Source organism: Pipistrellus hanaki (genome assembly GCF_964339955.1).
Source record: "Pipistrellus hanaki genome assembly, chromosome: 1".
In the NCBI taxonomy this organism is placed as follows: Eukaryota; Metazoa; Chordata; class Mammalia; order Chiroptera; family Vespertilionidae; genus Pipistrellus; species Pipistrellus hanaki.
In genome coordinates, this window is record NC_140503.1 from 140,013,777 (window position 1) to 140,040,679 (window position 26,903).

At 41.7% G+C, this 26,903-nt stretch overlaps 2 protein-coding genes and 1 pseudogene across 3 annotated transcripts in view; all 3 read right to left on the bottom strand.

The window, feature by feature from the left end:
* Window positions 1–5,409: 5,409 nt before the first annotated feature.
* Window positions 5,410–7,251, bottom strand: LOC311620984 (propionyl-CoA carboxylase beta chain, mitochondrial-like; annotated as a pseudogene). Its single transcript has 4 exons — window positions 7,236–7,251; window positions 6,741–7,177; window positions 6,120–6,634; window positions 5,410–5,905 (listed from the first exon to the last, which is right to left on the bottom strand). The product of its transcript is annotated as a propionyl-CoA carboxylase beta chain, mitochondrial-like (transcript).
* A 338-nt stretch (window positions 7,252–7,589) lies between these two features.
* LOC311631424 (large ribosomal subunit protein eL39-like) lies at window positions 7,590–7,905 on the bottom strand. The gene has a single exon (XM_084901549.1). The coding sequence runs from the start codon at window positions 7,885–7,887 to the stop codon at window positions 7,732–7,734; it is 156 nt and encodes a 51-aa protein (XP_084757675.1). The 5' UTR covers window positions 7,888–7,905; the 3' UTR covers window positions 7,590–7,731.
* A 9,922-nt stretch (window positions 7,906–17,827) lies between these two features.
* ENPEP (glutamyl aminopeptidase) overlaps window positions 17,828–26,903 on the bottom strand; it is an 83,389-nt gene continuing 74,313 nt past the window's right edge. The window contains exons 19-20 of the mRNA XM_084872261.1: window positions 21,126–21,204; window positions 17,828–19,620 (exon numbers count right to left, since the gene is read on the bottom strand). Of these exons, the coding sequence (XP_084728387.1) occupies window positions 19,468–19,620; window positions 21,126–21,204 (232 nt within the window). The 3' untranslated portion in view covers window positions 17,828–19,467. The remainder of the gene's footprint in view (window positions 19,621–21,125; window positions 21,205–26,903) is intronic.

Sequence of the window (26,903 nt, forward strand, 5' to 3'; positions counted from 1 at the left end):
CATCTTTGGTATTATTAAATTTGGGATTAATTCAATGCTAATAACACAGTTTGTTTTATTTTCAAGGTCAAATCTATATTATTAAATACATTTAACAGGGGATCAAAACTTAACCCTTTGCAGCAGCATGGATGGCCCTGGAGAACAGTATGCTAAGTGAAATAAGCCAATCATGTGATTTCACTTACATGTGGAATTTCATGAACAAACTGAATAGAGAAAGATTCATACATAGAGAGCAAGCAGACAGCCCTGATAGTGGCGATGGGAGGTGGGGGAGCTCAGAGGGATTGAATAAAAAAGAAAATAAAGGAGAGAGAGAACTCATGGACATGGACATCAGTGTGGCGATTGCAGGAGTGGGGGAGGTAAAAGTAGAGGAGGGCATAGAGGGGATACATGATGATGGAAAAAAATAAAATTAAAAAGACTTAATAAAATTAGGTGCAATTGTATAAATACTATTTATTAATTCCATATTCATTTTGTTTAAAAGTATTTTCTGGCTAAACCCTAAGGGTTAAAAATATATCAAGTAGGATGCAAATCTAAATGAATTGTTGAGGGTGAGTCACTAACAACTAAAAAACAGAAATGTAGAGCAGAAATATGAATAGGTCTGCACATCTGTCACTTACGTTACTAACTGGGATAAGTATCTTCATTCAATTGGATCTGGAGTTTATGTGCATTTATTCTGGACACTTGGAATCTAGCTATTGTGACAGTGTTTGCTGTTGAACTTTTAATGGGTTAGATGTTGTGCCAGTATTTCTTCTGCTCAAAGGGCAAGTGTGTGAAAGCCACAATAAAGTGGAAATGCTGATAGATGTCCGGCTTGAGTATTCCTACGGTGGATATAAGCTAGCTTGTGTTTTCAAGCTCTCTTTTCTCCTCAGATGCTTCAAAGAAAACCTCTAAACAAACCTTGGAATGACATTGCATCTTCCCTGAGACCTCTCTCATGAATTCTGCATTTTTTTTTTTACTCTCGAAGTATGTAGTTTAGAACTACTAGATGTTTAGAGCTAAGCAAAGAAACACTAATTTACTAAAAAGAATTGCTCCCTCTAGTGAATTCACAATATTACTTCACTTTTTGGCACTGCTGCACTGAGTAATGTAATAAATGATATAAATGATGATGCCTATTAGGTTGATGATCGTGGTCTGGCCTGCGTTTGTGATATTACATTTTAATGTTTTCTGTGCTTGAATACAGGGAAGTTTCATAGTGATTGGTTAGAGCTGCTTGCTGGATATTTGAGAACACTACATGAAAAACCTTGCTCTGAAAAAAATTGTTGGTAAAACTCTTCAGATTTACTTTTGAAACCCATTTGGAACCATGTTATTTTGAGGGCTATGGCCATGTTAACATTAGCAAAGTTTAGTGAGGGCGTTAAAGCAATTGTCCTGATAGTTGTTATGACGGGAATAAGTTTAATTAGAATCTAATTCTAGATGTGATGGCTGTCTTTGCTCTGGCTACCATATACCTCAAAAAATTAAGACATCATCGACCTTATTCCTCTCTTCCGGTCAGAAATGATGTGCAACCAACGATACAGATCTAAAAATATTTTCAAATTCTTTGGAGTTTTATTGAAGTCATTATACCTGAATATAAAGTCAAATCCTGGGACCGCCGCGAAAGGCAGACCTGGTTTTAAAATAACTCATTTTAAACCACAGGAAGAAGTTGAAATTGGGAAGTTGCATGGGTGATTAGATTGACACACCTGATTAGATTAAATATGGCAACAAGAATGGGACACAACACAACAGAATCCACCAGGAGATTCACTCTTTTTCAAAGCAGGGATCCATTTTCTGTGAAATCTAAATTACCTGGGTAATTATTGCTATACCCTACCATTTGGCCTGAATAGGCAATTCCTTTGTACAATGTAATCTCAGTTAATGTAGCAGATGGCACCGGCTACCAATCCCACCGAGTTATCGTTTTTCTCTGTCCCAATAATATTCGGGTAACTCCACCTCCCAAGCGCTCAGCAAATATTAATTCATCGCTGCAGCACTCCTAGCAGGAGGTAGAACATTTTAATAAATAAAGTATAGTCTAGATTAAATTACTTGAAAGCACCCGTGAAAGACAAGCGGAGAAACTTTAAAAAAAAATTAAGTGACTTTATTAATTATGTGAAAGAAGGTAATCTTGTTTTAGGAGTCACTCTCCCTTGAAATAATTTCAGGAGGAACTCGTGGGAGTAAGGGGCCCATCATGGTGTAAAAGTGTTTTGTTTCCACTCTCTTTTTCTCAGGTAAAGGAACCATTAGTAGGATTTCCATGGAGACGTGAGTAAGTCCAGGCAAGGGACGAGCCTGCTGGCAGGTCCCGGCCCGCCCGCCTCCCCGGTCCCTGGGTCCGCGCAGGGCACTGCGGGGGCTTCCCTGCCCCCTGTCCCGGGCAAGCTCTCCCTGGTCCTCTGGGCCTGTCTGGCTCTTGGTTGGAGGTGGATGGAGGTGGATGGAGGTGGGTGGAGGTGGGTGGAGGTGGGTGGAGGTTACTGGAGGTGGATGAAGGTGGATGGAGGTGGGTGAAGGTGGATGGCGGTGGATGGGGCGCGCTGTGACCCGGGCGACCGGCCGGCGGCTGCTGGGGGTGGGGATGGGCATGGCCCCGGAGGGCGAAGGCGCGACCCCTGGCGGCCGCCCTGGAAGAAGCGGAGGCCACCCTCTGGGGCTCCAGAGGACAAGGAAGGGTGTTCCACCCCAGGAAGGCGCCTGAGGTTTGCGGTTTCGCCATCACACACCGAGCCTGGTGAAAAGCCCAGAGAGGCGAGGATCTGTGAAACTCTACACGTCCTCTCTGAGGCAGTGACTCTGTTTGGGGATACTTTAAAAATGCCAGCCCCTCCCTGGACGCTCACCGCGCTTTCTGATCCATCCTGTAGACGGGTGTCGCGTGAGCATCGTTTGTGCCCCAGCAGTAGAGCTGTCCATCCCTGTGGCAAACCTTACCTCCCAGGAGCACTCTCTGAGTTTTATTCACGGTAACCTTGTCTTTATAGCAATAACTGGCGAGAAAGAACACTTCAATTCTTTACGTATTCATCTTTCATTTCTTAAGTGGTTAGAAACCAAGGGTTTGAATGACTGAAAGGCAGGGGTGTACATGAAAAACATATTTATTTGGTATAGTCCAGCCTTTTTCTTGCCCTGCTGGAGGAAGGGGCCCCTTTTGAAAAGATGCGATGAGATTCAGGTAAATCCACTGTTTCTTGAGTGGAGAAGATATTTCTATTTTCCTCAAAACATTTCTACTTGTGGTCGCTCCTATGCAGACAGAAAGCCTAAGGGGCAGCTGGATTTCAGTTCCTCAAACCTATATGTCTTCATTTAGGTTTTTGCCAGTTTTTTTTTCTTTCTTTCTTATAATAAAATACTCATATCATCTCCATGATTCAGATAATGGCTTATTCAGTTGATAGCCTATCTCTGTTCATAAAGAATTTCAGGTTGTTTTTAAAACTACACATATTAAAAAAAAAAAAAACACAAAATAAACTATAAGCATTAAGAACACTCAAGCTGTGGTGAGATTACACATAATGGTTAAAATTGATTTGGCTCTGAGCTTCCTTGAGTTCCTTGGATGAAATGTACTCTCTGCTCAGAGCAAATACGGTCACGAGCTGTGTAATGCAGGGATATGCTCTGAGAAATGCATCATTAGGCAATTTCATCATTGTGCAAGACAACATAGAGTGCACTTACACAACCTAAATGGTATAACCCAAATTTGTGTGCCTAATGGCACACACGTAAGATATATGGTTTGGCTATTGCTCCCAGACTACAAATTGGTACAGCATGTTACTGTACTGAGTATGGTAAGCAACTATAACACGATGATAAGTATCTAAACAAAGAAAAGGTACAGTAAAAATGTGGCATAAAAGATAAATGGTTCACCTGTATAGGGCCCATTCCAAGAACAGAACTTGCAGGACTAGAAGTTGCTTTGGGTGAGTCAGTGAGTGAGTGGTGAGTGAATGCGAAGGCCTGGGACAATACTGTACACTACTATAAACTTTAGAAACACCGTACACTTAGGCTATCCTAAGTTAATCAAACAACATGAGGTTAAATCAAACACAAGAGATAATTATGCAATAAAGAGATATGGTAAATTCGGTGTATGAGGCTGCATTTGTAAAGCATCAATGTAATGTGCATAACATTACATTGATGCTTTACAACAAGCTTTTATTGTTATAAGTGGAAGGAGTACACTCTAAAACAACAATAAAGAATGTAGTAGCCCTGGCCAAGTAGCTCGTTTGGTTAGAGTGTCATCCTGATATGCCAAGGTTGCGGGTTCAATCCCCAGTCAGGGCATGTATAAGAATTAACCAATGGATACATAAATAAGTGGAACAACAAATCAATGTTTCTCTTTCTCGCCCCCCCCCCCTCTCTGATCAATAAAATAAATTTTTAATGTCGTAAGTGAATGGTGATTACAAGAAGGAAAAGAGGGTGGGGAGAGCAAGGTGGGCAAAGGATGTCAAATACATGGTAATGGAAGGAAACTAGACTTGTGTGAGGAGCACACAAATTATATCCGGGTACACCGGAAAATTATATAATTATTAACCAGTGTTTCCCTGATAACTTTAATTTATAAAATTGAAGTATATATATGTTTTAGTACAGTAAATACATAAATTTATAACAGTCACATTATTATAAAAAATTATGTACTGCATATACTTATATATGCTATACTTTTATATGACTGGCAGCACAGTAGGCTTGTTTACACCAGCATCACCACAAACATGTGAATAATATGTTGCATTATGACTTTAAGACAGTTATGGCATTGCCTGGATGGTTTGGCTCAGTAAATAGAGCGTCAGCCTGTGGACTCAAGGGTCCCAGGTTCGGTTCTGGTCAAGAGCATGTACCTTGGTTTCGGGCAGATACCCAGTGGGGAGTGTGCAGGAGGTAGCTGATCGATGTTTCTAACTCTCTATCCTTCTCCCTTCCTCTCTGTAGAAAATCAATAAAATATATATTTTTTAAAAAGACAGCTATGCCATCATTAGGCGATAGGAAATACTCAGCTCCATTAAAATCTTATGGGATTACCATCATATATGCAGTCAAAATAGGGCGCATAATTATAGTAAAAAAATAAGAGGCATTTTGGTTTCTGTAAGGTCACTTTGTAAAATCCCTAACCTGCCACTAGAGGCTGCTCTTAATTCTTTTTTAAAATTGATTAACATTTTTAACAAAGCAAATAATTTTGTAGTATGGCACAAATGAAATCTTTCTAGAATTTAATAAACTTGGCATTCCAAGTAATTATTGTTATTTAGATCCAGTGGTTTCATGATTGCCAAAAAGGAAGGGATGAGTTCAAATGGCCAGGAGGTAATCAGCTCTTGGTTTATTTTCCTTTGATGGGTTTACAATGGAATATTTGCATGCTTCCTCCAAGGATGTTGTATCTTCTTGCTGGCTAAAACATCCAGGTCACAGCAAACTCAGGCACGTGTCAAGATAGGCTGAGTGATGTCATCCACAAATCCTCTCACTGCTGCAGGGAAAGGACAGCAAACTTGTTGATATATTTTGCTTAAGCATCTTCCACATTCTCACGCCTTTTGAAAGTGGTCTCCATAGAACCCTTTGCTCCCATGACTGCGATCTCTGCTGTGGGCCTGGTATAGCTGGTGTCACCACATAGGTGCTTGGAGCTCATGACATCATAGGCAGCACCATAGGCCTCCCTGGTGATGACTGTGACTTTGGGCACAGTTGCCTCAGCAAATGCTGAGAAGTTGGCGCCATGCTGGATGGGGCCTCTGTATTCCTGTGCTGTGCCAGGCAGAAAGCCAGGGACATCAACAAAAGTGATGAATGGAATGTCATTTTGTTTTTGTTTTTCTTTTAAAATGTATTTTTTATTGATTTCAGAAAGGAAGGGAGAGAGAGCGAGATAAACATCAATGATGAGACAGGACCATTGCATGTCCCCCTCCCCCCACTGGGGATCGAGCCCACAATCTAGGCATGCACCCTGACTGGGAATCAAACCATGACCTCCTGGTTTATAGGTCAATGCTCAATCACAGAATCACGCCAGCCAGGCCTGGAAGGATGAATGCATCACAGAATCAAACAAAACAATCCCCTTTCACTGAAGAATTAATATCCAAGCATCCTGAAGCCACCTTAGGTTGGTTGCCAACAATTCCAACCCTCCTCCTATTCCTTCTTGCAAAACCATCAATGATGTTCTTGGCATAATTGGGCACGATCTTAAAAAATTCTCTCCCATCAACAACAAATGTGTGATATTCACTATGGTGAAGGCTGCGGTAGGTCCCAAAGGGACAATTGTGTTGAGCTCAGGAACAGACAGTCGCTGGGGTCATGGCACTCACGAATAGGAACCGGATTCTGGCTGCTGAGGGGCAGGTAATGGAAGAACTCCGGGAGGTTACACAGGTGTCCACATCATTTTCAAAAGCTCCGTGGGCCCACCTGACATGGTGGTGTGGGTCCTGGCACCACCAAGCTCCTCCTGCCTCACATCCTCACTGGTGACAGACGTCACAACATCAGGGCCAGTGATGAACAGGTAGGAGGTGTCCTTTGCCATGAACGTGTGTTAGGGCTAAGGAGTAGACAGCCCCACCAGCTCATGGGCCCAGGATGGGAGAAACCGGAGGGGTGACTCCCAATGCCATGACGTTCCTCAGAAAGATGTCTGTGTAGTCGGCCAAAGACTCTACTCCCTCTTGGGCCGGTGTTCCCCCAGAGTCATCCAGTCCAATCCCTGGAACCCCATGTCATGGCCTGATGGATGCTTTTGCAGAACTTTTGGACATGTGCTCCTGACAGACTGCCTCCAAAAATGGTAAAACCCTTATTCAAGACCTAAACCAGTCCTCTGTTGATTTGGCCCTGTGTAGTGACAACCTTATCTCCAGGAAACTTATTCTCATCAGCAGCTATTCCCAAATCTGCACATATGTGTTCCACAAACATGTCACTCCCAACAAAATTGTCAGGGTCCAGCAAGAGATGACCTGCTCTCTGGCCGTTAGCTTTCCTCGCTGGTGCTGCGCTTCCATGCGGCGCTGGGCCTCTGTGCCCGCAGCGATGGGGACTGGAGACTCGCTGGCTGCAGCCCCTGACACCCAGAACACTCACCCCATGCACAGCCTTGCTCCAGCCGCCGGTCCCCACACGAGGTGCCTCCGCCATATTTCTGCTTTTAATTTTTTTTTTTTAATATGTATTTATTATTTTTAAAATATATTTTAATTTATTTCAGAGAAGAAGGGAGATGGAGAGATAGAAGCATCAATGAGAGAAGATCAGCTGCCTCCTTCATGCCCCACACCGGGATTGAGCCCGCAAATGGGCATGTGCTCTGGCCAGGAATCTAATGGTGACCTCCTGGCTCATAGAGAGAGGCTCAATCACTGAGCCACACCAGCTGGGCTGCTCTTAATTCTTTTTTTTTTTTCTTTTTTTTTTTTTTTTAAGATTTCTCACATTTATTACTGAACCATCTTACTATTGCAGGAGGGGGGAAAAATCAATAGAGCAAAATCACAAGTCCGTTAATTCTCCAATTAAAATGCTCCAACTGTCCAGACAGTAGTATCTTTTCAATCATTTAAAGATGTAGGCAACCTGGATACAGCATAAATATGTGAGTCATCTCTCATGAGTGAGTTCTCATAGGCCCAGTTTGGTTCTTCTCCAATGTCTCCTCTTCAAGTTGTACCTGATTTTATTACCAGTTTTCATCCGAATCCATTGGGGAATGGGCCGATTCTGCTTTTGTTTCTTGGTCAGGAACCTCTTGATCCTCAAAGTCTTGTGGGAAGACATGGTGAAGGCGAGGCGAGCGCACACACCTTGATGGCCTGTTCTTAATTCTTAATATGTGGAGGCTAATCTAGTAAAAGAGCTTTTTCCACAGTCAGTAAGGAGCTGCAAATTACTTTGGAAATTGCTTTGCTTTGCTATTTACATTTGATTCCCCCCCCCCCATTTCTTTATTTCAAAATATTATTATTTTTGGTTTATATCAGTTCTGTTTTATGTTTTATTGATGGTCTAAATAGAAGATGAAGGCACACTTACTTTTGACTTAGGCTTTTGTATTTCAGCACTGGATGTAAGCTTGGGGTGTTTTTCATTGTTGTTATCGTTTCATTCTTCCTTCCTTCCTTCCTTCCTTCCTTCCTTCCTTCCTTCCTTCCTTCCTTCCTTCCTTCCTTCCTTTTTTTGCAGTTAGAAAGAAAATCTACTTGGTTCTGTTTCTATCCACCTTGCATTAAAAAAATCAAATTAGTATTTCAAAGTCTTTGTTTTCAGTATATTATTTCTCTATTCACAGATTTAGTCGTTCTTATATGACTTTGTTAAATTAAATTTGCTCTGTGGAGCAGAGGGTGCTGGATAATGAGGTGCAGTTCAACAACAGACCAAGAGAAATTGAAATAGAAAACTTTGTTACTCACGGAGGCACACCACACGCTTTGAAGGGCCAAGAGGGGAGACCAAGGGAAAGACAGAGAGAGGCAACACCTGGGGAACATGCTCTGTTAGGTTTGTTGGGATCCTGGGCTGAGGTGGAATTAGCCAATTCAAACTAAAGGGCAGGGTGTAGGTAAGCCCCACAGGGGTCTTATCTAAGGGGTACACAAGGGGAAAGTCCTGGGAGGCAGGGGAGACTGCTGAGCACAAGGCTTTGGGGAAGACATATTGGGGACTGGCATTTTCTTGTGACCCTGCAGGCTGCTGTCCAGGGTGTGCACTAGCATGAGGGAGCTAGTGTCAGATTAAGGCTCTCACAGGCCATTCAGCCAAACCTAATGGAGGCCGAGGCAGCAATATTTTGGAATTCCTAACTAAGCTAAGCATTCTAGACACTTTTCTTAACTGTCTATAACCCCCCAGGTTAACTTTCAAGGTTTCACGTAATCTGGACCCTCCTACATAAGCTCGGGTTTGCTTTTCACCATTGCGATCCTGTGTTCTGACCCCGGTTCTCACTGGGGCAGGAGCAGGTCCACTTGTTTTTCATCTGGCCCTGGAGCATCAATGACTGATGGCCTTTGTTTGCATGATAATGGCTTTTACTTTGATCTCAGTAACTAGGGCCATTATTTATTTTTTTATTTCTCCATTTTAAAGTGGAGAAAAAAATTGTCCATGCAAATATTGGAAGACAACTAGAAAATTCCTTCCCTTCACATGTTGATATGTGATAAAATTATAAGTCTCTTATCTTTCATTCCTTTTCAACTAAAGAGCCCCTTTTCTCTCTCCTTCCTTCTTCCTTTTCTTTCTCTTACCTTTTTGCTTCCCTAATTGTTTTCTTCCTTTCTTCTATCCAATAATAATCGCTGAGCCTTTCAATTAGCCTTAACAATTTATTTTCCATAACATTCTACCCCAGCCACATAACTTGGGGAGAAGGGGAGAGAGTGAAGGAACACGGAGTTCTTTTCATTGAATGTAAGAGAAACTCAATTTAAACCAATTTAAATGTAGAGGAGATTTATAGATTCGTGTATTTCAAAGATCTAGTGTATTTCAAAGGCAGCTAGATTCAGGGGCTCAAACAATGTAGTCCAGACTCTATGCTTCCTCTCTTAACTCTGCTTATTTCTACTTGGCTTCTCCATGTGCAGAAATCAGCCCCAAAAATCTACTAGCTTAGCAACCCCGGCAGAAAGTGACCTCTTCTTTAATGCCCATGTGTCAGAACCCAAGAACACATTAATTTGCTCTGTTTGGATTGAGTGGCCACTAGAGCTGCCCACTGTACTCCCGGGGAAGGGATGGGTTCTGTGATGGGAAGGATGGAAGGTGGAGAAAGGAAGCATTGTGTCATTTAATCCTGATGAAGAAAAATTTAACTTAAGAACCAGCTTCATCTTTGAAAGTAAATGTACATGTTATTGATTTTAGAAAGGAAGGGAGAGTAAGATCAATGATGAGAGAGAATCGTTGATTAGCTGTCCCCTGCATGCCTTCTACTGGGGATTGAGCCCACACCCAGGCATGTGCCCTGACTGGGAATTGAACATGACCTCCTGGTTCATAGGTTGATGCTCAACCACAGAGCCACACCAGCCGAGCTGTAAGGGCCTTTTGAATTAAGAAGGCAAACTCTTGGATCTGGAAGTAGAAACAATTTTAAAGGGACAAAACGCTGCATCTTGGCAAAATGAAAATTGTCACCATCTATTGCAGAGGGTATAAGCCTTCCCATGAGCCAGCACTGCCCTGTGATTTTGTTTAGTGAGGCTTTCATGAAGGAAGACGGCTCTTTAATAGCTTTATTGAGCTCTAGCTCCTACATCTTAAAGCTCACCCCTTTAAAGCATTGCAGTACAGTGTTGTTGCTGTTTTGTATATTTATAGGGCTGTGAAACCATCACCATGGTCTAATATTAGAACGTTTTCATCACCTCAAAAAGGCAGCATTGCAGTCACCTTACACATCCCTTCCCCAAGCCCCCGGAAACCACTTGTCCACTCTCTATCTCTATACGTTTGCCTATTCAGGATATTTCATATCCACCTGAGTATATTTTTCTTTTCTTTTCTTTTTTTAAAATACGTTTTTATTGATTTCAGAGAGAAAGGGAGAAGGAGAGAGAGATAGAAGTATCAATGATGAGCCAGGGCCGGTTTGGCTCAGTGGATAGAGCATCGACTTGCGGACTGAAAGGTCCCAGGTTCGATTCCGGTCAAGGGCATATACCTTGGTTGCGGGCACATCCCCAGTGAGGGGTGTGCAAGAGGCAGCTGATCGATGATTCTCTCTCATTGATGTTTCTAACTCTCTATCCCTCTCTCTTCCTCTCTGTAAAAAAACAATAAAATATATTTTTTTAAAAAGTATCAATGATGAGAAAGAATCATTGATTGACTGCCTCCCACACGCCCCACAATGGGATTAAGCTTGAAACCTGGGGATGTGCCCTTGACTGGAATTGAACCTGGGACCCTTTAGTTTGCAGGATGACACTCTATCCACTGAGCTAAACCGGCTAGGGCACCTGAGTATAGTTTACCATTGCCTTTTAGAAAAAATGGGAGGGAGGGAAAAGGGAGGGAGGGAAAGAGAGAGAGAGAGAGAGAGAGAGAGAGAGAGAGAGAGAGAGAGAGAGAGAGAGAGAGAGAGACATTGACTACTTGCTTCTTGCATGAGCCCTGACTGGTACTGGGATAGAAACTGCAACCCAGGTCTATGCCCTTGACTGAGAATTGAACCCAATACCCCTTGATGTTTGGCTATACTCTAACCATTTAGCAGCACTGGCCAGGACTACATTTAAGATTTGAGGGAATGGGGAGATCAACTTTGAAGTTTTATTGGTGGTGCAGTCTACTGTGCCCCTGTATTCCAACACCAAAGGGAACACACTGCTCCAGCTCCTTTTCCTTCACTGCAGGGAATAACATGTTCCAAATGCTGCCTGCCATAACTTCTTCCATATTCTAAATATTGTCAGGTCCTGAGTGAATTCTCTGAAGGTCAGTCCAGTCCTCTGTCTGTTCCAAACAAAGGATCCAGCTTTCAGCTTTTTCTGTGCTCAGGACAATGGGCAGGAAAGGAGCCCTGGGGGGGGGAAATATATATATATATATATATATATATATATATATATATATATATATATATATATGCAACTGTCTGATAGGTAGCTATGATGTGCACTGACCACCAGGGGGCAAACGCTCAACACAGGAGCTGCTGAGCTGCAGTGACTTGACAGTGGTGGTTCTTGGGTGATGCACCCCGGAACCAGAGAGGAGGGAGCCCGATTCCAGGGTGTGTCACCCAAGAACTGCAGTCTTGCAATCCAGTACCCCTTGGGGAATGTTGGAGAGCCAGTTTCAGCCCTATCCCCACAGGCCAGCCCAAGGGACCCCTTGCTGGCCATCTTTTAATTAATTTCAATGTGTACAAATCCATGCATCAGGTCACTAGTAAAGCAATAAAGCACAACAAAATCTGTAATTCCACTTGTATCCTCCAGGGGTCAGTTCAGGAAGTACACTAAATATTCCAAGCAGAAAAGGGAACATCTAGGGTATCAGTGAATTATTCAGGGAATTAGACACTTACGTATCATTGAAAGGTCTGGAGAAATAGAAGTTTCTGGGTCAGTGCCAAGCTTCTGGTTTCAAGGCTGCATATCGCCACTTTTCTGACCCAGAAATACCTCATGCTATCCAGGGGCGAGGAGACTACTGGTCACATCAGAGCACCCTGCACTGCAGATGGTGGCTATGTAAGAACACAGAATTCGGGCCGAAACTGGTTTGGCTCAGTGGATAGAGTATCAACCTGAGGACTGAAGGGTCCCAGGTTCGATTCCGGTCAAGGGCATGTACCTTGGTTGCAGGCACATCCCCAGTGGGGGGTGTGCAGGAGGCAGCTGGTCGATGTTTCTCTCTCATCCATGTTTCTAGCTCTCTATCCCTCTCCCTTCCTCTCTGTAAAAAATCAATAAAATATATATATTTTTAAAAAAAAGAATTCAGAGGCTGCCAACGCATGTCTACCCCAGAGACTGCTTTTCCCTGCACTGTCTTTGAAAGTATTCTCATATTATCCTTCTCTTCTTTCCTTCCAAACCTCACACAAGTGCATACATTGGGGAATGTTGGAGAGCCAGTTTCAGCCCTATCCCCACAGGCCAGCCCAAGGGACCCCTTGTTGGCCATCTTCTAATTAATTTCAATGTGTACGAATCCATGCATCAGGTCACAGGCAAAACATAAATCCAGTCTGGCAAGACAGGAGGATAGGGACATAGGTGATAGAAATGGTGGTTCTGTGACAGTAGACAATATTGTGCATGTCTTTAAATCTATCTAAATTGTCATCAGATCATAAATGTTTTATTTATGTAAGTGGCAAATATGAATATTTACGGACTCTCCAGGGGAGTATCAGGACAAAATGCTGTCAGTTGCTGGAGTTAGTCACTGCCTTCCTGCATTCTTCTTGCCCCATTTGTCTCATCCTACTCCATTACTTCCCTGACTCAATTTTTCCAATTTTTCTTTCGATTGTCTTCTAAATTCACTCCTAGATCTAGACAACCAGTACCTAAAACAAGGCTTGTAATTTAACAGATACTTCATACATTTTCATTCTTTGAATGAGTAACTTATCCAGTATTCTCTTCATTGTCATTCTTTTCACCAAGCTTCTTTCTCTCTCACTGGTTCTTCTGTTGTTGTTTTTTAAAATATATTTTTATTAATTTTAGAGAGGAAGGGGGAAGGAGAGAGGGACAGAAGCATCAATGATGAGAGAGGATCATTGATTGGCTGCCTCCTGCACACCCCTCACTGGGGATGGAGCCTGCAACCCGGGCATGTGCCCTGACTGGAATTGAACCCAGGAACCCTCAGTCCGCAGGCTGATGCTTTATCCACTGAGCCGGGTCAATGTGCTCAGTGGCTGAGCACTCACCCATGAACCAGTTTGATTCCCGATTAGGGCACATGCCAGGGTTGCAGGCCAGTGGGAGCCATGCAGGAGGCATCTGACCAATGATTCTCTCTCATCGTTAATTCTATCTCTTTCTCCTCCTTTCCTCTCGGAAATCATTAAAAATGTATTTCGAAAACACACACACACACACACACACACACACACACACGAACAAAAACAAAACAAAACAAAACAAAAAACTCCAGGCAGAATTGTTCTCAGACAGCAGCATTCTCCTTACCTGTCGCATAGCATGGCTAAATGCCTGCAGCTTCTAGTCACAAGTTTAAGATTGGGCAGTGATTTTTCACCTGGGGTGACTTGGCGTCCTACTGGAGGACATGAAGCAATGTCTGAGACAGTTTTGGTTGGTGGAGGTGCTAGTGGCAGCTAGAGCATAGAGGCCAGGGGTGTGGGAGGGCAGTCCTCCTCCATTCGCAGGCTCGCCCTCCCCAACAAAGAATGAACAGGCCCCAACAGTCAATAGCGAGAAACCCTTATTTAGAGTGTGGAAGAAGAAGGGGGGACGGGAGGAAAAAATATGGGTGCAGAAGGAGAGGAGCAAAGATGAGATCCAGCAGGGATCGCAAGCTTTTTCTGTAAAAGACCCAGAGGGTAGATATGTTAGGCTTTGCGGGCCAGAAGATTTCAACTGTGACCAGCACTGCTGTTGTAGCAGAAAACCAGCCAGGGGCAACACATAAATGAATGCGTGTGTCTGTATACCCATAAACTTGGAGGACACTGACATTTGAATTTCGTATAATTTTCACGTGCTGTGAGCTATTATTTTTCTCTCGATTGTGTTTCAACCATTTTAAAATGTAAAAACGATTTTTAGCTCGCAGGTCTTACAAAGATAAGCATGCACAGTTTTTGAACCCCTAGTAGAGGAGGGAGGAGGAGTAAGAACTGGAAATAAATAACTCTGGTAATTGTATTAGGCAGGTGAGGCTAGATGATGCTGAGGTACCAGGCAACCTCAACATTTCAGGGAGTTGCAATGACAGAGCTACGTCCCCCTGGCCATGCCCGCGCACTGCGCTGGCGAAACCCTGTTCCATGCTGCTTTCATTCTGAATTCACGCTAATCGAGCAGCCTCTCTCTGAAGCACTGCTGGATCTTGAGGCAGAAGGAAAACGTAGAACGTGGCAAGCCAGGTGCTGGCTCTGAACTTTCCTGCCTGAAATCGACATATTTCGCTTTCGCTCCTATTTCACGAGCCAGAGCACATCACACACCCACGCTGGCCCTCCACCAGGGCCTCGTGAGCGGAGTGATGATTTGTGAACAATAACAGTCTGACACATTGCCTCTCCTAAGTGCCTGCAGTTGCTTAGGCTTGGTTGTTCCTGAACCAAGTTTAGGATATTCTCCAAATGAGTGTCTGAAGTGGGGGCTGGGGGACATCATAATGGTAACAATAATAACGTCTGTCAAAAGTTCAGAAACTGCTGGAGTAGAACCAATGAACCACCAAAGCAGTAATTAGTGAAAAATGTACTGTGCACACACCAAAAAGATAGTTCAAGAACTGGGACCACTCAAAGCCAAACATGGAATGAGGTTTAGGGGTTTATTGTTATAAAGCAGCTTATTCCGTGGGAAGGCAGTGTCTGTCTTTCAGAGTGATGGGTTATATTAGGATTTTCTTACATGATAGGGAGTTGGTTAGTGGTTACCTCCGACCAACCTTGGGAAACACTGTTTAGTTTATGATTCCCAGAGGTATAAACAAGCAACGACCCAGGTCAAGTTAGTCTTGCAAACAAAGGTAAATGAAGCTCTGTTTATTTGACTAACCTGGTTTCGTCTGCTTGGAGCTTTCAAGGCTGGCCTCTGTTTTTAATGTTAACACACTTAATGTTCATTGAGTGGTAGTTTTCCATGCATGCATCCCCTCTATGCATTTTTGCATTTGATTCTCACAGTAACTCATTGAGGTAGTTATTATCTCTATCCCCACTTTATAGATGAGGAAACTGAATAAAGAGATTAAGGGCACTGGACTGCCAAATAGCTGAAATTCAAACCCAAATCACTCTCATTTTTCTTTTTAAATATGTTTTTATTGATTTCAGGGAGGAAGGAAAAAGGAGAGAGAGAGAGAGAAACATCAGTGATGAGAGAGAATCATTGATCGGCTGCCTCCTGCATGCCCCCAACTGGGGATTAAGCCCACAACCGGGGTATGTGCCCTTGACTGGAATTGAACCTGGGACCCTAAGGTCCACAGTCCGATGCTCTATCCACTGAGCCAAACCAGCTAGGGCAATCATTCTCATTTTAAGGTGTGTATTTCTACTCTAACATAGTGTTTAAGAACATAGGCTCTGGTGATAAACTCTCTATGCTCAAATCCCAGCTGGTGCCGGTAACTACTTTTATGACCTTGGGCAAGTTCTGAAACTTCTGTTTCTGCATCTGTAAATTAGAGGTAGTAACAGTACCACCTCATGGTTCTTTTGTAAAGTTTAAATATAAAAATTAATGCATGTAGAGTGCTAGTGTTAGAACAGAATCTGGTAAATTAACAGTAGTGCTTGCGCCCTAGCTGGTTTGCTCAGTGGTTAAACCATCTGCCTGCAGACTGAAAGGTCCCAGGTTCGATTACCATCAAGGGCACATGCCAAGGTTGCAGGCTCGATCCCCAGTAGAGGCAATACAGGAGGCAGCCGATCAATGATTCTCTCTCATCATTAATGTTTCTACCTCTTTCCCTCTCGATTCCTCTCTGAAATCAATAATAATAATAATAATAATAAGAAGAAGAAGAAGAAGAAGAAGAAGTGGTGCTTGTTAGTATTGTTACTTAGCAATGTTTTGGAAAACTCCATTGATAATTCTACTCCCCTTCCTTTAAAAAAACTATATATATATATATATATATATATATATATATATATATATATATATAATTGATTTTTTACAGAGAGAAAGAGAGAGGGATAGAGAATTAGAAACATTGATGGGAGAGAAACATCCATCAGCTGCCTCCTGCACACCCACTAACAGGGATGTGCCTGCAACCAAGGTACATGCCCTTGACCGGAATCGAACCTGGGACCCTTCAGTCCACAGGCTGGTGCTCTATCCAGTGAACCAAACCAGTTAGGGCAAACCCTCCCTTTTGTTTCTTCCTTATTCCTAACTTTCCTTTGAGAAAATTCCTAATTCCTTCCTTTGAGAATTACTCTTCTGGATATTTATCTATTTCTGGACTAATACTGCACCAGCATGGAAGGTGAACTGTAGGAACGCCATTGCCTTCAACCCCACTGTGTATCTCAGTTTCTGAGACCTTCCTTGCTTATTATATTTACATTCATCATTTAGCATATAAAGTTCTGGCTTGTTTTATGTGGGTGCATAGCAATGATCTGAAACACATGAGTAGGCTGCCTAGAGTGAAGGTAGTATCACTGGCCCTGCTTCTTGCTGATCATTTTTTCCAGTTACATTTTTAAAGTCGATGGTTTTACTATAGTTTAATTTTGGAAACAACATACTAATTTTTCCCCCTGTGAAAATTGTGGCAAAACCAAGTTAGTACAGTAGCAAGTTGTGCTTGGCACAGGTCTATTGGTCATCGGCCTTGTATTTTATTTTCTAAAAGTTTTTAAATTAATTTTTTTAGCCCTAACTGGTTTGGTTCAGTGGATAGAGTGTCAGCCTGTGGACTGAAGGGTCCTAGGTTTGATTCCAGTCAAGGGCATGTATCTTGGTTGCGGGCACATCCCCAGTAGGGCGTGTGTAGGAGGCAGCTGATCGATGATTCTCATCGATGTTTCTAACTCTCTATCCCTCTCCCTTCCTCTCTGTAAAAAAAAAATAAAAAAAAATAAAATAAAATAAATAAAATATATTTTTTTAAAAGTAATTTTTTTTTTAGAGAGAGAGGAAAGAAGAGAAACAGTGAAAGAAGAGAAACAGTGAAAGAAGAGGAACAGTGAGAAACATTGATGTGAGAGCAGAACAGCGATCAAACTGCCTCCTGCACACCTGTTGCCAGCGAAAGAGTCCTGGGTATGTACCCTGACAGGGAATTGAACTGGCAACCTTTTGGTGCCCAGGAAGACACCCAGCCAACTGAACCACACCGGCCAGGGCTGGTCATCAACACTTTGAAAACCAGATACCGTTTGAGAAGGGCCTGCTGGCCGGTGGAGTACTTATGGCAAAGTGTGCAGAGCTCTTTCCGTCGGTAAAGAGAACTAGCCAGTTCCTTCTCAGTTTTAGTGCTTAAGATAAAATGAAACAGATTGACTTGTAGACAAGTTGAAATCTTTTTTACTTACCATGTTATATTTTTTCTTTTAAAAATTAATTTCTTACATAAAGCAGAAAGATAAGCCATCCTAATTGTCTATTTGCATACTTGAAACAATACACAGACTTCTTCAAGTGCTGGTTTGGATTGTGGTTAATTTGAAGTTAGAGTGCAAATCCCCATGAGCACACTGATGATTTCTGGTGCTGATGTGTTTTTCTCTTCTGAAGTAATTTAAAATAATATTTTTAAAGTTTTGGTCTGGAAATCTCTTCCTTTTTATTTTTATTTTTTTATTTCTCCCCAGTCTATATTTGAATATTTCAATTTAGCTGTGCGGATGGAGGAATGATAAGAGACAGCAGTAAGAAAGTTTGAGAGAACTCGATTAGGGCATATTATTATGTAAATAAAGTCAAAGCTAAGATTTTGATGGTTTTCCTGTGCTTCAGTTACCATCAAGCCAATCTTAGATTATCTTATACTTCTGAAGGTTCCAATAAATTTAGATTTTCTAGAGATAGCAGATTGGATCATAGTAATTTAACCATCTTTTCTGCTTATTGGACTTAAATTGTGGATCAACGAGGCATCAAGTACCATATTAAACATAACTGATGTCTTTAATCATGTTACGGATATAAATTTGATCCGTGCTATTCTGTATGGATTAGGATAGGGGTTTATACATAAATGTTACTATAAGAAGATGTATCTTCCGATATGCAGAGTCATGCTGGAAATATCCATGAGTTTCCTCATTTTCACACTTAGATTGTTAGGTTAGGTTGAAACTAAATTCTAATTCCATTTAGTTTTATAGAACAACCAGCCTTTGCTTCTTCCTGACCAGTTTCCAATTATTTCGCCCCTTTCCTCTAAAATCCATGGAGCAGAGTTAAGCACTATCTTCCCTCTAATTTCATAGCATATTTGAGGGAGCTTTGCAGAGAATGGAACAAGTTGATACAGTAGCAAGCATGAAAAAGGCTGAGTTCTTGAATCATAGTTGCATTGTGCTAAATTATTTGGGGAGCAATGCGGCTGTTATTATTCAAGAGTAAAGTGACACAGGAAAACAACATATATTTTTTTCAAGGTAATCATTTCAGATTTATTTTTAAAATGAGAGGAGGGTTCTCATTGATTTTATAAGAGCAATGGCAACAGTCAGCCATTTCTTTGGCTAATTCATACAATTCTTAAGTAAAATTTAAGCCCAGTTACTTTGGCAGGATTTAAAGGAATAAGACATATGTGAAAAAAATGTTATTAGATCTGTATAATTCTGAATCATAAAATTAAGTTTAAGAAGGTAATATTGGTCCCTCAAACACTGGTATTCAAACTTTAAAAATCAATCAAGAGAAAAGATTAGTGGTGTTTCTTTGGCACTAAAAATGTAAAGCTAGGACCAAATTGTTCTATTTTCACAGAGTTAAGATACAAAGAATGATATTTAAAGACATTTAAAATGGCTATTAAATTCTCTTCCATCGGTAAAGAATCTCCTATGAAGTACACTTAGAAGAAATCCCTGAGTACATTGCTTAGCGAAAGCAGGATCTGTGTATAAGGTTCCCTCCACGGTGCTTGTAAATTGGGTCACCAAATGCTTACTAGAGTAGAAACGAGACATTTACAAAATTAAAATGATGTTTGAACACCTTATCCACTCTTGGGTAATCCTGAAAACCATCCGCTTATACTCTTTCTATTTTGCTTTAGCCATTCAATATTGTTTTTCACTGTTTCCAGCGCTTGCTCCCTAGGTTTCTCTCCTGCTCCAGCTTCCGGATATTTTTTGAAGAAACTCTCCATCTACAAAAGAGGGGGAAATAATGAAGGAAATCATTTTAAGCACAATTATTCTTCTAGAATTTTATTCACAAAACTGGATTTGTTTGCTTCTTCCCAGTGCCCAACACTATCACTATCACTGCCCAACACTAAGATGCACCTTTTGCCGAAACCGGTTTGGCTCAGTGGCAGAGCATCGGTCTGCGGACTGAAAGGTCCCGGGTTTGATTCCAGTCAAGGGCATGTACCTTGGTTGCGGGCACATCCCCGGTGGGGGGTGTGCAAGAGGCAGCTGGTCGATGTTTCTCTCTCATCGACGTTTCTAGCTCTCTATCTCTCTCCCTTCCTCTCTGTGAAAAATCAATAAAATATATTAAACAAAACAACAAAAAAAGATGCACCTTTTGGCCCGTCATTTAGATGGAGCCTGCCTCTCAGAGCAGCCATGATTGTCCATGGCTTTTGGATGCCTGGCAGCACGTCAAGCCGCTAGAGACGCCAACATACTGGGTGGGGGGAGGGGTGGGGTTTCGGAGGGGAAGGGCAGCATAATGGCACTTGGCATGCCCATTCCTGCTTCTGCTGGTTTCTTTATTTTCTGTACATGCCTCGGGGCCTCCTTGGAAGATTTGGTGTGTGGAGTGATGACTTTGCTTAGCCTTCCATTCCAGGGGGCAGGAGCATTTTAATATACTTCCAGTTCACTTGTTAAGTGAACTAAACAAATTTAAAAAAAAAAATTTTTTTTATTGATTTCAGAGAGGAAGGGAAAGGAAAAGAGAGCTAGAAACATCAATGATGAGAGAGAATCATTGATTGACTGCCTCCTGCATGCCCCCTACTGAGGACCGAGCCTGCAACCCCAGGCATGTGCCCTGACTGGGAATTGAATCCGGGACCTTTCAGTCCACAGGCTGGGACTCTATCCACTGAGCCAAACCGGTTAGGGCTGGGGAAAACAAAAATCTTGGTCAAACCTGGTTCTATCCTTCCGATTTCCTCCAAAACTCAACTCTAGTATTATTTATTATTTGCAAGAATCAGAACTACTTTGTTTCTTAACAACAGAGAAGACTGTTAACATTCCAATATCTAATACACAGAAAATCCATACAATGTGTCCAACATGAATATCCATTGTGTTCCCTCTGGGAACTGACATGTTTGAAACCTCAAAGCTTTGGGTTAAGTTTTGAAATTCCAAAACGATGAATTCTGAAAAAAATCACATTTCAATCAATTTATTCCAGGGTGACGTTTGCCAGGAGAGGAGAGACATGCTGCTGTTCACATGTCTCACCTTTCTCATATTTCACCTTTCTCAGATTTCAAACTTTGTGTGTTTCTCGCTTATTTGATTTTTTTTTTTTCAGTTTAGAAGAAATAGGTATACATTTAATTAGATATAGGGATTACTTCTTTATCCTTGTCTTCTCTGATCTTAATAGAGAAAATACCGTCTCTGATTTTTAGAAAAGCTACGTTTGTCACTCCTGAGACGAGTCCAGACGAATCTGTGGCCATACCTCCCAGAGCTGGAGCTCCGTGTTGAAGGACTCTGTGATTGAGACAACCCGGCCAAGGGTCCTGTCATTGAGTGTGAATCTGAAGAGAAATTTAGGGGAGTAAAAGAGAATATCAGTACACAGAACCTTACATTTTTTCCTCTGGATGCAAACATTGGCTTTTCATTGTGTGGGTTGTTGTAAAAAGCAGTTTTCAAAGTGAGCGAAACATTTAATTTAAGATAACTCCATTCAGGAGAAATCCTTTGTAAACTCCGCACTTCTTTGTGTAGGTAGACTCACACCAACTCTCCCCAGAGGTGGTAGACTGCATGTGGTATTACCCAAACCAGCTCTCCTTTCTTCTGGTCACACGAGAACCCAGCTAGAGATGACATTTCTCAGCTTCCCTCGTAGCCAGGTGTAAACAGGTGAACCAATTATTATCAATGGGACACAAGCGGAAGCGCTATGTTCAACTTTCATCTCCTTGCTTACGAGAAAGAAATTGCTTGTCTTAGAGCTCTTGGTTTTCCCCCACCTCCTCTTTCTCCAAGTTTCAACCACACAGTTAGGATAAGGCCCTAGGATTCAAGGGGCAAAACCACCTAGCAACTTGGAATGCTCACTTCAGGAGACTAACCTGAATGAGAAAGAATTGCTTGTATCATTCCAGCTGCTGAATCTCTATGTTCTGTTACAGCAGGAAAGCTCTACCACCTTTACGTTAACTACTACCCTATGCATCTTCCTGCAGTTACAGACATTTGCATATAGGCTGTTTTTTTGTTTGTTTTGCTTTAGAAAAGCTTTATTAACTACTTGCATATTTTGGTTAGTATCTGTATCAGCCTGGCTAAGGAAAGAAACTCAAAGCTAAGTGCAAAAATAGAATGTTGTTTCTATTCTTGTACCTTTCATATTTTCCTTTTAAAGAGCAAGAATCACAAATTTTCTTACAGTAACAACAATGATTGTGATGCAAGTCAGCATCTCATCACAATTAATCAGTACAAGAGGAAAAACAGCCACAGCAATGCAAATAAAATGTGAACCACTGAAATGTTGGGAAAGGATAAAATAAAATATATTAACAGATAAAGAGGTCAACTATCAGTAGGAGAAATTTTATGTTAAAAATGATTACATAGCAAAAGCAGAAACCAAAAGGATGAAAACTGACCACATTTTGTTACATACACGTTTTTCAAAGTTTTATACTAAAAATGCCATAAAAATAAAAGTCAAAATGTATTACTTTGTTGTAAAAAGAGCAAATATTTTCACTAAAAATTAAACCCTTTCCCTTGATCTGGTGTCTCTCTCAATTTCCTCTCTCACCTCTTCATTTATAGTCAAATCTTTCTCTACAATCCTTGTCTCCATCTCCTTACCACTCATTCATTGGCTTTAATTTAGATTCCTCCACTATCATTCCATTGAAAAACTCCTTCTAGAGTTATTATGAGATTTTTATGCAAATAAATTTAATGAGCATTTTTTTTAGCCTTCAGTTTACTCAAACCTTAAGTAGCATTTGACAAGGAACTATAGAGTCCTTGTAACAATCTAGCATCTCAAAAACATCACACATATACCCTGGCCGGGTGGCTTAGTTGCTTGGAGAATTGTCCAGTACATCAAAACGTCAAAAGGTTGTGGGTTCCAGTCAGGGCTCATACCCAAGTTTTGAGCTCAATTCCCAGTTGCTGCCCAAGAGGCAACCCATCGATGCTTCTCTCACTGATGTTTCTTTCTCTTTCCTCTCTCTCTCTCTAAAATCAATAAAAACATATTCTTGGGTAAAGGTTGCTGATGTGTGTGTGTGTGTTTTTTAAGTATCATTTTTTTAAAAACTGAACTTATTGCTTTTAGAATAAAAACCCTGCAAAGCTTGGCCTTTATCGTTCCTCTTTTCTGATAGTAAATACTAGTATTCAGCCAGGAATGCTTCACCCTAGTAAAGTTCTGCCCTTCCTTCGGAATTCAATGCAACATCACTTCTTTAGGGAAGCCCTTAATCCCCAACTTCTCTAGGCTTGGTTGGTTTTCCCTTTATATTCTCTTAATGTGCTTGAACCTCTTCTATTTGTAATTATTACAATTTTAATCATACATGTATTTGTGTTATTCTTTACTTAGTATTGGTCTCCATCACTAGACTCTAAGATCCATGAGAACAAGGAACCAGAATTGTTTTTTCCTCACCATTGTATGTTAATGCTAAGCACAATGTCTAATACATAGTTGATGCTGATAAGGTTTATTGGATGGGAGAATTATAATTAAAAATTAGATATCAGGTACCATGTATTCTAATAGCAAAAATGTTTTAAAATGACAACATTGGTTATTGGTAAGGATTAGAAAAATAGATCAATTTATTGGTAAATTTTTTGGGGGGTAACAATTACTTCCAGTATCCTAAAGAAAATGTTAAGAACATTAAAAATTAAAAAGATTCAGTTTCAAAGATGTCCATCAAAACATCCTATTTAGAGAAGCCCTCCTAGCTGAGACTCTGCTGATCCTCACAGCCAATTGGCTTGGAGATCAACGCTTCCCAGTGATACCAACACTAATCAAGGCTTAACAACAAGACTGCACACACAGCCCACAAAGGGCTACACCAAGACTGTCCACCGCAGGTAACTGGGAAGGCTGTGCTACTGGGCTCTACCAGAACACCTAGAACACAAAGCTATTCCATCAAATCAGGGAAACAACTAAAATGCAGACAAGAGGAAGGAGTCAAAGGAAGGAGATGGAGGAAAAGAAAAGATTGGACATTGAGTTCAAAACTACAGTTATAAGGTTATTCAACAATATCCTAAAAAAAGGCCGATAAAATAAATGAGACCTATGAGGATATGAAAAGGGAGCAACTAGAAATAATAAGGGATCAACAAGAAATGAAGAAAACATTGTCTGAAATAAAAAATATTATACAAAATCCTAAAAACAGACTGGAAGATCACAAGAATCAAGACAAAGATTTAGAACACAAAGAGCCAGAGGACACCCCTCTGCAGAAGGGAGAAGATAAGAGAATCCAGAAAGTTGAAGATAGTGTAAGAAACCTCTGGGACAATTTCAAGCGAACCAACATCAGAATTATGGGGATTCCAGAAGAAGAGAGAGAGCAAGATACCGAAAGAATACTGGAAGGAATAGTGACAGAAAACTTCCCCCACCTGGGGAAAGAAATAGACTTACAAGTCCAGGAAGCCCGCAGAACCCCAAACAAAAGGAATCCAAGGAGGACCACACCAAGACACATCATAATTAAAATTCCAAGAGCAAAAGACAAAGAGAGAATATTAAAAGCAGCAAGAGAAAAGCAGGTAGTTACCCATAAAGGAACACCCATACGATTGTCAGCTGATTTCTCAACAGAAACCATGCAGGCCAGACAGGAATGGCAAGAAATATTCAAGGTGATGAATAGCAAGAACCTACAGCCAAAAATAATCTACCCAGCAAAGCTATCACTCAGAATCGAAGGCCAGATAAAGAGCTTCACAGATTAAAAAAAAAAAAAAAGCTAAAGAAGTTCATCACCGCCAAACCAGAATTATATGGATTGCTGAAGGAGGTTATTTAGGAAGAGGAAGAAGATAAAGATAAAAATTATGATCAACAAATATGTAACTATCAACAAGTGAATCTAAAAACCAAGGGAATTAAAAAAATTTGATGAATAATATTAACTGTTGAATATAATAGAATCAAAGGGGAGTGGATTGACAATTCTCGGGGAAAAGGGGAGTGGGGGTACGGGAAGAGACTGAAAAAAAACTATGCACCTATAGATGAGGACAATGGGGGATGGAGAAAGGACAGAGGATGGAGTGGGAACCTGGTGGAGGGGAGCAATTGAGGGGGGAAAGAGGATCACATTTGTAATAATCTGAACAATAAAGATTTATTTTAAAAAAAAACATCCTATTTAATAAAAGAGTAATAGGCGAATTGATCGTACCTCAGCCACAACCATAAGCCACGCCCACCAGCCAATCAGGAGTGAGTATGTAAATTAACCCAACCAAGATGGCTGTGGCCACCAAGCGAACAGGAGGCTTGGGTTTCCCCAGCAAAGGAGGAAGCCAAGCTTCCTGCACACCCTGGCCAGCCCAGGCCTCCATTCAAGGCTACAACACATAAGATGGCTGCTCCCATGTGGACACAAGATGGCCAGTAGGGGAGGGCAGTTGGGAAGGACCAGGCCTGCAAGGGAGGGCAGTTGTGGGTGATCAGGCCAGCAGGGGAGGGCAGTTGGGAGGGACCAGGCCTGTAAGTGAGGGCAGCTGTGGGGAACCCAGGCCTGCAGGGAAGGGCAGTTAGGAGAAAACAGGCTGGCAGGGGAGCAGTTTGGCATCAATCAGGCTGGCAGGGGATGATCAGGCTGGCAGGCAGAGCAGTTAGGGGCAATCAGGAAGGCAGGCAGGCGAGGTGCAGGTTGGGTTGAGGGACACCCCCCCCCATGCATTAATTTCATGCACCTTGCCTCTAGTTATTTATATACTGGAAAGTTTAGAACATCCTGTTATCCAACAGCTGGAGATGGGCTAAATAAACTAAGATGTACCTGAACATCCATAATAATAAAAGTGTATTATGCTAACTAAACCGGACATCCTTCTGGACGACTTTCCGGACAAAGTTGGGGCTGCGAGGGAAGCTGGTGTCCGCAGCTGGGTGAAGGAATGCCTACTCTTGCATGGATTTCATGCATCTGGCCTCTATTTAAAATATAATTGAGCATTAAAAATAACATTGAAAAATCATACTTAAAGACATGAAAAGACATCTTATAAAGCTATCTATATTAATAAAAGGATGATATGCTAATTAGACTGGACATCTTCCAGACATTCCTCCCGACATCCTTCCGGACAAAACCATGGTGGCGGGGGCTGAGGCAGAGGTGGTTAGGGGCAATCAGGTAGGCAGATGGCCCCTCACCAAGCTGGTCCTGCCCCCTCCACTCCCCCCAACAAGCAGTAGGGATGATCAGGTAGGCAGGCAGAGGTGGTTAGGGGTGATTAGGCAGGCAGGCAAAATGGTTAGGGGCAATCAGGCAGGCAGAGTGGTTAGGGGTGATCAGGCAGGCAGGGGAGCAAGGAGTAATCAGGCAGGCAGGCAGGTGAGTGGTTAGGAGCCAATGGTCCTGGATTGCAAGAGAGATGTCCAACTACTAGTTTAGGCCCGATTCCTGTGGGATCAGGCCTAATCCAGCAGTCGGACATCCTCCAAGGGGTCCCAGATTGGAGAGGGTGAAGGCCAGGCTGAGGGACACCCCCCTCCCTCGTGCATGAATTTTATGCACAGGGTCTTTAGTATCTATAATACGATTCCATTTCTGTAAATAAATAAATAAATAAATAAATAAACAAACAGCCATAAAAAATGACCCAAGGAAAAAAATCTTAGTGAAATTTTAGTGTGACAACAGGGTGGTAGAATTATGGGAGGTTTTTGCTTATCTATATTTTGTACAAAACAACATTTACTCATAATAAGAAATAGGGACTTAGGGAGATGGGGTACTGGATGAAAGAAGGTGAAGAAATTAACCAAAAATATATAAGCTTAGCCCATGGACACAGACACCAGTGTGGTAAAGGATAGAGGGAGTGGGAGGCTGGAGTGGGTGGAGGTGGATAATGTGGAGAAAAATGGGGGGCATCTATAATAGTGCCAACAATAAATAAATAATAAATAAATAAATAAATAGATTTAAGAAAGGAAAGTTGCTATCATGATATCCTACAGATAAAAAGAAAGTCTGCTAATTAC

Excerpts from the sequence above, each read along its gene's own strand:
- LOC311631424 (XM_084901549.1), bottom strand. The coding sequence starts at position 7,887 with ATGTCTTCCCACAAGACTTTGAGGATCAAGAGGTTCCTGACCAAGAAA.